Here is a 13593-nt window from a genome sequence, read left to right as displayed (position 1 = left end):
CTCACAATCTCATGACCCCAGCACTTAAAAAGTTGTCCAAATTGTTTTATGTGGAATTACAAAAGCATCTGTTGAGTGCGTTATATAAAAAGATGGAATAAATTGTCCTCTAGATATTTTATTTTATGACGAATATTCAGTGCCGTACTAAGATCAGTACACTGTAGTCCTAAAAATATTCAGAGGTTGTGAATCTAGCAACCTTGCCGCTCTCAAGGTTGAGAACCTCTGAGATATTCTTCACCTCAGCACAGTGCCTAGCCGTGAAGTGTGTTGGTGCAGGCGACTCACACTTCAGCCTGCTCGTTCAGCAGTGGAACATTCAGTTAAAGGGCACAGGCCTATTCGTCTGAGCCTCTTCCAGAAAAATAAACACATGAAATCATTATTTTTACATTATATTGTATCTATTGTATTGCTTGGTGCAATTGGTCCATCAATTCAGATTGATGTCGTTGAGGAAACTATTGTGTTCTGTGTTTTTGTGTGTCAAGGCCAGAATTAGTGTCTGGGTTTCCTTCCCTCAATTATTTTTCTCATTGCCTCTAATTACACAACAAGCTGGTGTCTTGTTCACTGCAGGTACACTCGCAGGTATACATGTGAGGTGTGTTTGTACGCATTTGTGAAAATTGCCATCCTATAGCGTGCACCTAAAAAAGTGCTTCTTTCCACACTGTGAAGAAACGGCATCGCAGCGTTTATAAATTAGAGGACCATGGCCTTTTGACCAATTAGCCTCTTCCCTCCACCACCTCTGAATTTCCCCTCACAGCTCCCACTCCTCCTAACAAATCAAATAACCTCTTCCCACAAATGAGCCGGCCGGCTAAACCCGTCCCACTTGTGCTGCTGGATTTTCTTTTCGTTTTCCCTCAACACCAGACAATCTGCTTCAAGGTTTCTCCTAATAATTGTATTTATTCATTCAAAGAAGACCGCTCATTCTGGGACTAAATTAGAAAGTAAATGGAGGAGAGATGGTACTGCTCTTGTGTTTCCATCCCCTTTGTGAATGTAATTGAATGGACTTTGTGTTTGGAGAGGAGGGAAAGAAAATAGTTTAGAGTGCCTGTATATATATTGCAAGAACTTAGGAGAAGAGTCGGGCAACATCTTAAGTTATAACATGCTAGTATTGAATAGTGAGCAGTTAATAAATGTTGATTCATTCATTCGTTTTCTGTAATCCCTTGTCCTCTGAAGGGTCACAGAGGGACTGGAGCCTATCCCAGCTGTCACTGGGTGAGAGGCAGGGTACACCCTGGACAGGTCTCCAGTCTATCGCAGGGCTAACACAGAGAGACGGACAACCATTCACTCTCGCATTCACACCTACGGCCAATTTAGAATCACCAATTAACCTAATGAGCATGTCTTTGGATTTTGGGAGGAAGCCGGAGTACCCGGAGAGAACCCACGCAGACACATCGGTGCTAACCACCACACCACTGTGCCGCCCCTAACAAATGTTCAGCGACCCTCAATTAGGACATATAGCAAATTATGTCAAAGATTGATCAAATTAAATGAGGGACCTTTTCAATGTCTTCTTAAATGCAGTGCTGAGGTGAACCAAAGAAATGACATCACATGCTAATAGCCATGCTGCCCCTTGTCTATGCCAATAAATAGGCTCTGGTATGTCCCCCGTGGATTTCTGTTTGATACTTCAACTTGACATTGCTGTTGGGCACAATCAGGACAACACTGAGGGATTAGAACACAGGTAATGGAATGCCCCAGCGAACAGATACGGTTGCCACAGCGTTTGCTCCACCATTCTCCACCTCTCATTTACTCAGAGAACATATGGGGTCGGGTCAGGCTTTTCTTCTTGGTGGGTCAGAACTGGGTTAATCGAACCCACTCTTGCTCCGGCTGGATATATTTACACACAAATTGATGGCCGCGCCGCTCTGCTAATACTCTAACCACAGCATGTTGGCGTTAACAGATGGAGGTTTTTAACGTCAGGCCAGTCATGCGTATTTGCCACCCCTCCACGCTTGCACCTGCTCGCTCTCGTTAACCGGTAGGTATACAGACATAGTATGCAGGCCGAGTGCAGGCACTTTATCCATCAGCATGCATGCACACAGGAGCACATGCTCCCCCTCTCTGTTCTTTTGGATTTAACTAAAGGGTTAAATGCCTTGCTGAAAGGCTTCTTGGCAGATGGAGCAGAGAATATTGCTGCATGTACGAGGACATGTTGGAAGCACTTAACAGATCAAATACTGCACTGTTACCGTCAAATTGACAGTCCCTCAGACATGATTACATGGCAAGCACTCTGGCTAGCATATCTGGAACTAAGCGTCATGAAGCACCAGCTGCAGTCGTGAGAGTTGCTTTCGTTGTTATTTTGAAGCCACAAAGTTTCCCTGTTTATTTGCTTTCCCCCTCTTCAGATGCCCGACAGAATACGCTTGGTTTTTGATTAGCTAGGTGCAGTGGGCTTTTGGTGCCTTGGTACACCACAGTAATTAGGCTGTCAGTCAAAACCAGATGGCTGGTGGCTAAAATGGGGAAGCCGCCTGCAAAGTTTTCAGATGAGTCCCCTGTTTAGTTTAGCTGACGTGGTCTACAAATGATTACGGGACAAGGACTACTATTACTACTACTAAATATATAAATATATAAAAGAATACTAAAGAAAACTATAATATGCATGTAGGTTTTTTGTGTTGTTTGTGCATAAATCTGTGTGTGTAATCTATCCGTCGGCATTATGGGTTATATTATTCATTTATTCATTTGATGCGTTTTTAAATTAGTTTATTACTACACATCTTCTTGCTTACAGGACTTGACAACTGCATTTTTATTAGAAGTAAAATTCCTCATTCATTTTAGTTCCAGTGGAGCTCTGGCTGTGTTTCCTGCATCAAACGCGCTCACCCAGTATCTATGCGTCTCTGTCCTTGTTTCCCTAACAGATTGTTTTCGAAGGAATGCGAGGCCAGGGTTATGAAGGGGATATTGCCATTGATGACGTATCCATCACCCTAGGGAAGTGCAAACAAGAGAACACTGTAGCCAACGCAGGTAAGACAGGTAAGATAGAATATGGCAATCTGTGTGTGTGGAAATGCACGTTAACAGCCAGGACAACAAATAGAAAGGTCTGTGAATTACGTCCTCTGTGTGTGAAGAACTGAAATCAAAATCAAAATCCTTAAAGGTTTTTTTTTTTAGTTTTCGGCAAACATGTCAATAAAACACTTGCAAAGAAGCTGAAGCAGAGATAAATTGAGTAGAGCTGAATTGATTTCAGCTGACAATAAATTATTTCGGGGGGGTCGGGCAGCAGAGAAGGGAATCACTGTAGAGACCATATTTTCAAAGCGCTATGAGGATGAGAACGAAACGTCGATTAGGTTTCGTGTTTGGGAGGATCGGGAATATAACACAGAGAAAATATTGTGTTTGCGGGGGCTGCACAGAGACATGTGGACACCACGGGGCACCGGCATGGAGGCGGGCTGGAAGCCGCGTCGTCATTTGTGGTCCTTCCTCTGCCCTCTGTTGTTTCATTAACTTCACTTTCCCCTCTGTAGTTTCACTCTCTAACTTGCCACACCACACCCCCGCTGCTGCCTCCTTCACACACACCTTCATTATATCCTCTCTTTTCCTTTTACTTTCTGTTCTCATCCACCATTTATTACCCGTGTACCACCGGACTCTCTCCGTTGTCGTTAAAAGCTTCTGTTATTTACTCTCTTTAGAGAGAGAGAGAGAGAGAGAGGGCGATGTAACAGAAAACGTGTGCGATATGAACATTTTAGAGAAAAAGAGCATGAGTGCCGGAAAATCAGCGACGTAAGGAGAACAGGGGATGATGTTTACGCGCCATAAACTACAACAAATTTCTCCATACCACTTGTGCTTGCATGCTAATTCACCCGGATGCAATTTGCTTACTTACATATACTATTTTTCAGGGGCCACTTTGCCTTGAAGGTGATCCTGACAGAAAGAAATTATTGGTTTGGTGTGTGTGTGTGTGTGTGTGTGTGTGACAGAGAGAGAGAGGGAGAGAGAGAGAGAGAGAGAGAGAGAGAGAGAGAGACGGAGGGAAAGAGATGGATAGAAATGGATTCAAGAACCAAATGAGTATCCAAGAACCTGCCAGCAGTTTAGGAATAGTGAGAGCTGCCTTCTGCAAGCCAAGCTGTCCACATCCACATCACACACACACACACACACACACACACACAAGCATATTGACATCATTAACTTCTCGTATTAGTTTTCATTACATTCTCTTGTTGTTGTACATGAAACATGCGAAAAACTAAAAGCGTGTAACTGAATAAGAATCAGACATGTGCAACAGCGTGGGTGGATTGGACAACCAGTGGGTTTGACTTCCTGTTATTTATTTATTTTACTGTATAATGTCGTCATTTTGAGTACGTCGAAGTTTTGGATTTGTACTGATTTGGGACACAGTTTGCTGTCATCCTCGAAAATTTGCATCAAATGACTTTACCGTGTATTTGCTACAGCAACATTAATTCAGAAAAACAAGTGACAAGACGTAGGGAAAAAGCAAACAAACAAGAAAAAACTCACAGAGCGAAACAGGAGGGAAACAGCACACAGAACATGCCATACATGCGTTGCAGAGACTATTAGCACAACACGTTAGGCTTTATGATTGTCATGATAAGTTTTGCAAGGATTTAGCACAAAGAAAATATTAGAGCTGTGAAAACAACACAAAACAGCAAAAAAAAAAAAAAAAACGCGTTGAATTATTAACAGCCTTCTTTTACCTCCTCAAAACCCCAATGTGGGATGCCTGCGCTTGGATGTGTGGTGCAATTTCACACATATATGCATGCAACAACACTGACGGATGGAGTGAATAATGGATGAAGGCATAAACAGGAAGAGGAAAGCTCTTGAGCTTCCCGGGTGTGCGCGTGTGCACGTGTGTCCTGCAGGTTTTGTGCAGGCAGAGGCATACAGCGCAGACAGATGTGTAATTATCAGGCAGGCGACTGAACAGAAACATAATGCATCTGTCTTGAGTACAGATTTTCTTCTTCATGCGTTTGGTGAGGTAAACTGATGATCAGAGAAGGATTACAACAATTAAATTGAATCAAATAAATTGAATTCAAGGTGCACATGATCTCATACAGTATAACAGTGTCCTACAAGGACATTTTTTACACAGGTGTAATTTTAGAAAGGCTAGAATCACTATGATTTGCTGCGGCTCCTTGCGGCTCCTTGCGCCTCGCTGATGTGGAAGAAGGCAGGTGCCAGCACCACATCCATGCATCTCTCTCATAAAAATACACAAAGTGCACACACACTCTCTGATACACACAGCATGTGCACCCATGCGCAAGTATCTTCAGTGGATATTTACCGAACGTGTAACACCTTACAGTATATGCATGCAGGGATGCACACAAGTTTTTGACTAGCACTTGCAGCAGAACCATTCTCACGTACACATGTGCACACATTTACTCCGGGTTAACTATGTGCACGCACATGGGGACTGGTATCCTAAATGAAGGATGATTGCCTCCGACGTGTTTGGTGCAGCTCCACCTGCACAAATCACAGAGCCGCACCTGGCTCAAATGTGTGTTTGCAGGAGAGGAAAGGAGGAGGTGGAAGGTGTGCTTGTCTCGTACTGTTTTGTGTCCTCTTTACTTCTCTTCTGTCACGCTGAGCCCTTGCTTCATATTATGTGAACCACAGAGACGGAGCATGGAGTATGAAACAGAGAAGTGAGAAAAAGATAGAAGGACAAAAAAACAAAAAATAAATGGAGGTGTTCAGCCTCCACGTGCTGCCAGAATTAGGCTTTCAGTTCTATAAACTGAAAGTCTAATTCTGTAAAGCTTGGAAACTGTATTGAAGGCTCTTCCAAAAGCTACACGTGTCATATCTTGTGTTTAGATGATGATGCACAACACGTTGGTCCAAAATTTCCAGTGCCTGCAAATCACATCATTTTCATACTCATCAGCCGTGTAGTACCCTATGAATAGGCTATTGTGATCATGAAAGACATGTTTCAACACATAACAACTCTGCATTGATCTGCATTAACCTTCCCTCAAAGGGGACACAAACTGTGCAGGCAAAATGCCCCCACAGACACCAGATCCCCTCACATCCCTCTGTCACCCATCTGTAGCTTAATCTGTTTTATTTACATACAACCAGCTCAAATGTAAGTCCAAGCGTAGCTCAGAAGGATCTGATGGGTATTGGCGTGGACAGTCAGAAACTGAGATTGATCCCGGTTTCACTGAAATGAGCGTAAATTTGTAAAAAAGTTGCTGCAAAAAGGTGAGTTTCACAGATCATCTGCTGGGGCCGTTGTGTACACGTACACTTGATAATGGCTGACAAGGAACAAGCTTTTTGCCCACCCTTGTTTTCACTTCCAGAAGGGTGGTTTGGACAACACGTAAAAACCTACTTGCTCGACTTACTTAATAATACTTAGTGGATTTGCAGCAACCTGGTTAGTGAAATGTTGTAAAGCTTTATCAGCTGTAATAAAAGCAGGTGGAGGCAGGTTGCAAGGCCTTTTTTAAATGGTGCAGTTTCACAGACAGTGATTTGTTGTTTGTTCGATCCCATGTGCGGCACAGAGAACCAGATTCAGAAGCTCAGGGAGTAGATTAAAATGGATGTCCGTGTTATTACAGGCACGGAACCGGCCACAACAAAGCATGCACACACAACGTGACTGCTTGTCCGTTGCAGCAATCCATTATTTCATTTAACCCCATCTTGATTCCATGAGAGAACAGATGATGTATAGGAGCCTGTATTTACACATCAGCTGAAATAAACCTACTAGCTGCTACTGCTGCACAGGACCTTGTGCGTGTGGAGAGAGTGAACGAATGAGTGCGAGCGAGAAAGAGCAGGGAGGGTTGGACAGGACAGACACAGTAAGGCAGACAGAGATATGTAAAACAGGATGTTCCATTTCAATTTGCTGCCAGCGTACTGTACCACTGAAATGTGTATGTGTGTGTAGGTCTGCAGCATTCAGATCCAAGCTTTGTTATAAATATTGATTTTCTGCCTGGAGGAAGGACCCTTGATATGAAATCATATTGATCTATTTAATACAATACCTACTTTTTTATTTATGAGACAGTGTTTGAGCAGCTTGCATTTGTAATTTCTGCGAGAGAGTACACTGTGCCCATGCAAAAGAGGAGGACGGGTGTGTTTTCATACGCCGCTTATTTAAGAGAGTGTAGTTTTTGAAGTATGCAAAGTGCCAGTTTTCACCTGCAAATGAGTTCTAAACAATCCAATTACGCCATGTAAGAGATGCGTATCTGCTGTATCTTCCAGCTGCGGATGAACAGCCGTAATAAAACTGCACAAAATAAATAAATAAATAAATCCATCAGATATTGGTGATGACATCAATCGTAACTTTTTTCCCTCATTAAAATTTCAAAGCTGTCACGGCAACGTGTGGGATCTCAATGGCGAATATCTTGTTTACTCATCCGCCCCCTCATCCACGGCTCTATCTGTATCCTCATCTTTTCTTTTCCACACAACCTGTTCTTTCCTCCCTGACAGTCTCTTTTTCATTTCTCCGTGTGAAACCATAAGATGCAACATTGGTAACGTGGTCTGACATTGTTCAAATGGTGTTTCTCGTTAAGAAACTCCCTTTTCTCTGCTGACACAATTAAAACAGGCTCAGGCCAAATGGATAAAAAAACACAGAGCACATGCATTTACTTATTCTGTGCTTTAGGATCATGGCTGACTTTTATAAACGGATGGGACATTTAAAAAGTCATCTTTTAGACCTTCGATGGCTGAGTTGAATGCATTTTTTATTGTCAGGCCATGGGTGTTATCAATAATAAATGGATTACTATATCAAGTGTCCACTTAGGTTTTTAAATTCGAGTGAGTGGCCTCTTTCCCTCTCAGCTGTTTATTCAACCCTGAACAACTTCTGAACCCTGACATCCATACAGTACGTGCAAAGCGAGATATCACTGGCAGCAATATTTTTCATTTCCCGCCCGCAGGCTGAGGAAAATAAGTCATGAGTAAAAAAAAAATAATAATAATTGCCACTGCTAGACTTTCGCACAGCGTGACACTAATTATAGGACTGTACTACAAAGCCACATCTGGTATAGAGTGAGTAATCTACATGTGCTGTAACTGCTGATCAAGGACTGGCGTCTGTGCAAAGTAATGGTTCACATCAATAAATGAATCGCAGAAAAAAATGTCTGTGAGTACATATTGCTTGTACATGAACTAATATGGCTGTCTTTTGTTTCCGTAGTGCTGATTGGAGGGTCGCACTCGCTCCCGTTGGCCACCTGGCTGACCTTTGGCCTCTCCTGCCTCCTCTTGCTACTGTACAGATGATGAGCACTTCCCACGGCGACACCGCCTGTCTGCGCTGACAGACACTGCCCTGACTTGCGCTCTTTTACTTCTCTCTCAACCCGTCTCCCTGTTGTTTCTTCTGGGTACCTGTCTCCTCACCTGTCTGTCCTCTTCACTTATTGTCTTTCTATCCTCCGTGCATCGATTCCATGTCCCTCGCTTAGGTAAAAAGAGGCACGAAGTTGTTGGCGAGTTTCTCGTCCTCTGCTTTCTTTGAATACCCCCCCTCCCATTTCAAACACTCAGTGTAACCAGCTGATGCTGTATTTAAGGTTAACCTACTTAATCATCTATGGCAGTCAAACTTGACAGCCTCTCCTTTGTCACGTGTCACGCCCCTTCCCTCTTCTTCTTCATCAACCTCCCCCCGTCCATGCGTGCACCCTTCGTGTATCTCCACTCCCCTGAACCGCTATCCTTGACGGCCCCTCCACCCTATTCCCCAGACACACCAAAGTGTCGGACACTCTACCAAAGATGACAAAGGACCTGAGGGAATAAAATGAGGGAGCAGGGATTCCAGGAAGAAAGTGAACGAGGGAAAGAGAAAGGAAAGACACACAGAGAGACAGGAAGTGGTAAAGAAATAAGGAGAACTTTTTCGCAAAGACCGTCTCGTCTCCTTCCCGTCCCAGCCTTTGGGACCCTGGGAGCTGCGGAATGACAAAGACAGATGAAATGAACTGATGAATGAATGAATGAATAAACAAATGAATGGTCGGCGAAAGGACGACCCAGAAACGGAGGATAAAAGAAGGTTGCCCCTGGTAGCCTCTCTGCTTGCCACAAGAGACGAACCTCAGTGCGGAGTATACGTGTACATTTATCTCTCTACATATATATATATATATATATATATATTAAATATAACAAAGTTTAAACTAAAACACAACTAGGACAGTGGAGAACTTTACAAAGTGAAATTAAAGAAGCACAACGTTTATACAACCTCTGCTGTTCCTTTGGGTTTTATTCTACTTATTATGTGATGTTGCGATTTGTCAGACCTATTCAATGTTTTTGATATTTTAAATTTTTTTGTTCCATTATGGCGTCACATGGGTCAAGGGCAGTGGGTAATAAAGTATTACTATTTATGACAGGCAGAGGGGGCGATTTGTGATCTGGAACCTGAGCATAGCATGTGGAGGGTAATGCAAAGATGACCCCAGCCATTTGGGCAGAAACCTCAACTTATCTTCACACACACAATACTGAACAAACAAACAAAAAACATATGACATATACAAACTCATCGCTGGCACCTGTGAGCCCCTCAGCTCGCCCACTGCCTGAATAACACAAGGGGGGAGCCATGGATGGTAGATGCATCTTCCACATATCTGCCCCCATTTGCAGAAACTTCCTGTCACTTGACATGAGACTCAGATGTCAGATAGGACAGCCAGGCCTGTCTCAGTCATGGGGTGGTACGGTAAGCAGAAAAGCGCCTGGAGTAAGTTTCAGCACTTTTCTCTCCACAGGTTACTGAATGTCACGTATGGATTTCCCATACGCCGCTGAGCGAAAGACGATTGTCAGTGTCTGCCATGTGTGCAGTGTGGGTCGCATATCAGATTCGTTGTCATTGTTTGATTATTGTTGAATGTCCGTCATGTAAACCGCATCCATAACCCCGTAGATATGATTGTTAAAGCTAAGCAATACTCATATCTATAGATCTAGTTACATTTGTTTTTGATTGCATTTAAGAAAGGAGTTCATGCAGTGAAGAAAAAACAACACAGTGTCCATAACATGTCATAATGGGTGCTTGACTCATCTCTTATTAGTTCTCAGTGCTATCCCTGTTCATGTACGTCGCAGAATTCCTGCTCTAATCAGTTAAATATGTTTCGCATTTTGTTGCATAATGCTTTCCAAAAACAACTCACTGACCAGTCACACTGCTTCCAATTTGCTTATGTACACAGCTCCCCTTCATTACCATGTATTACATCTAAATCACTTTTTGTCTGTGCCATGTCACATTGAGTTGATTGTTGTATTTTTCCGTTTCATGTTTATTTTCTGTATTGTAGTCAGTACAAATTGTATTGTTGTTTCTATTCAATCATTAGTAGTACATGACATGCAGACATGATGTGCCTATTTGACTTGCCCGGTCCGGTGTGGGTGTTAAGTGACATGCCTGCGCAGGTTATGTGTTGAACATCTCTAATTGCTGCAAAGTTGTGCAAAGTGTGTTGGACAAATCTGTGAAAAGCCACATAACGGTAGAGCATCGTACGAACCTGGAAACGTACCGCAAGCAAACCTTTAAAATTGCAAGAACGCTCCCTGTATCTTAGCTTTATCCCTGTCGTACATTTTCTTTGATATGATAAGCGCACCTGATGGGAGGCTACACATGGACGTATTCTAGTGACATGCTCTCATGTAAATTGTTAAGTCTGCAGGAGGCCTGCAATATTTCAGCTTCTAATAATGTCTTCAAAATGGCCGTCATTTCCCGACAAACACAGTATAGTAAAACGTGTTTGTTTTTTTAGACATTGATCGCTATGCCTCCAGTCCCTGCACCCTTATGACTAAGGGAAGTGGCGACGTGTGGTACTTATATCAGCTTAAGTTGTACAATATCATACGCATTAACCTGCATAACAGCAGTGCACCTTAGGTCACTACCCATGCAGTAGTAATACATTTTAGAAATATTATTAAGCATTGATGTGCATGGCATTTCATCATGCTGACTGTCAGATCATCTCTCGTATTGCTTCATATTTCAATGGCAGGTGCAACGCTCCCATTGTCATCATTGGATATGAACATGTGAACATCCGCAAATGAAGAATGGGAATCTTACAAAGCACTGTGTGTACCTTTGTCATAATTCTCACAAAGACACTTCTGTACTTTTTCATTTGTCGTTGTACGACGACTCATACGTCAAGTTTAAAGGAGAACACAGTATATTAATGCGCTCAGATAAGAACAGACTGTCTAAGAACAACATATATGTGCAAATACAATCCTTCTGACCCATCACTAAGCTTTAGCATTGTCATTTAAAATCTATACTGTTTCCATATACTCTTATATGGCAGTGAAATATTTGATAATCCAAACATTCATTAACACAATAATTTTTCCGAAGTGGCATACTACAACAATCGACTTAATCACGTAATCACGAGCAGTTCTTGAATATAATGCCTTCCAAATGGGAAGCGTTGCGTTTAACAGAATGTAAATGAAGGCTTTGTCATTTATTTTCGATCTGTCTCAATAGAAACCATTTCAGCAAAGGTTCTGATGTATTCACAACTGTAGCAACAAGTTCTTTTGGTCATATCGTATCTAGGACAGATACAAAGTAAGGTCTGCATATATCTTCCATAATAAAGTCACATGCTGAAGGTATCACTTACAATTCGAGTGATTTTCAATACAGTATAACAGCTTTATTTGTTCCTAACATCTGTCAATAAAATGAGAATTGAAGCAAAGAGAAGCATTTTCTGAATAAGCATCTGTCCTAGGTAACAAACCGACATATGAAACATGCTGGTCATCATACAGATGGTGAGATTGTGTGTTAGAACACAATCATCTAGAATTGTGGGTGACTTACTGTCAGCACCAGATTTCTGATGAACCTTCGAATGTTAAAGGTCCATCAAAACATATTTGACCTTAACATTTAAATTCAACTTCAGTACAGTCATTAGTAGCAGCCTTGTTATTTGGCTGTAGCAGATTTGAGAACGTGATGCTGTCTCAGGATGGTGATGGGTTGTCTAAATGGAAAAAGCAGTGTAACAGTGTAGAAGTCTCAAGTTGTTTTCATAAAACCAAACCAAAGACAACCAATCAAATGTTTACCACGTGAACTCGTGATGAAAATTGTTTGAACAACTTAATCTGACCAGGCAGTATCTAAAAGTATCTGAGTCCATTCCAAAATCTATTTCAAGTGCAGCTCTCTGACGTAGTGTAGGTTCGAGGCAGTGAAACACCAGAGTAGTCTTCCTAAGATTACATAGCAGTGTTGCCAGATATACGATAATTATTGTATTTATTTGATAGCTTCAGGGCCTATACGATATAAAAGGGCAAATATACAATAGTTTGTCATTTGACTTGATAATGAATAAAGCAGCTGCTTCATTCAAATGGCCAAGCCTCCGTGTTTATTCCTTAGGTTAATGCAGTTCCATGCACATAGAATAGCTTTGATTTCAAGTGCACTGTATTAGTCTGTGCTTTTTTTCAAGTTGTGTTAGTGCATATTATAGTTTGGGTCAAAATATGATCATTTTAATGCGACAGTACGATATTTCTTCAATTCCCATCTGGTAACACTCTTACAGAGTTTTAGCGTCTTGTTTGTGTGAATTAAATGTTCATTTCCACTTGGTGTTCGCAGCGTTCACATTCATCTGTTTACCATCGCAGAGCTGAACATGTACCACACAGACAGACAGACAGACAGACAGACAGCCGCTCACACAGAGATCCCTGTGACTATATGCAGAAAAATAATAACAAACTGGAATGACAAACTGACTGTTAATCTTCCACCTCCTGTACACTTTCTCTTTTGTCTTGAAATTAAAAGGGAAGGGATTGAATGTGAAGTACTCAGCCTCTGTGCCCCCCCTCAACCTTAACTGTAAAAGCTGCCAGTGCGCAGAGCAACTGGGTGGCGATAGTTTTCCTCCTGGAAACAGAAAATAAAGTGAAGCATACATTCGGAAGTTGTTTTCTTTTTTTATGGGAATGACAATATGAAGCAGTCAGCATCTGAGTGGTGCTGGTAACACTCCAGAGTAACTCTTTCCTTGTTGTAATGTTTTAATGTTACTTAAAACATTATGAGGCTATTCAGTTTTTGGTTCACAAACCAGAATGAACTTTATCCACTGAATACTGTGGCCCTTGTCTGATTCCTCAAGAGACGGTGTTAATTTGCTTTACTCAAACTCTTGGTTGAATATGCGGTCTTACAAAAATCAACAAATCAGAACTGATCAACATCTTGCTGACGCACACATCTTGGAGGTGCACTAGTTCCTGAATCCCAGTGGACTTTCTGATATGTGTAGTTTCCTGTGGCAGCACAGCAAGCAGCTTCAAAGCGCTGAGCCTTATAATCTTATAAGTTACCTTTATAGGAATCACCTGACTGTTGTA

General features: G+C 42.0%; 1 protein-coding gene across 1 annotated transcript in view; it reads left to right on the top strand.

Annotated features, from left to right (window-relative positions):
• mdga1 (MAM domain containing glycosylphosphatidylinositol anchor 1) overlaps positions 1-8412 on the top strand; it is a gene marked incomplete at its 3' end in the record, with an annotated part of 163346 nt that extends 154934 nt beyond the window's left edge. The window contains exons 17-18 of the mRNA XM_084541498.1: positions 2943-3051; positions 8327-8412. Coding sequence (XP_084397624.1) covers positions 2943-3051; positions 8327-8412 — 195 coding nt within the window. The remainder of the gene's footprint in view (positions 1-2942; positions 3052-8326) is intronic.
• Positions 8413-13593: the final 5181 nt, after the last annotated feature.

This window comes from Chelon labrosus, assembly GCF_963514085.1.
Source record: "Chelon labrosus genome assembly, chromosome: 3".
NCBI classification, from domain to species: Eukaryota; Metazoa; Chordata; class Actinopteri; order Mugiliformes; family Mugilidae; genus Chelon; species Chelon labrosus.
The sequence above is the reverse complement of the archived record's forward strand: the minus strand, read 5'-3'. Positions and strand labels throughout refer to the sequence as shown.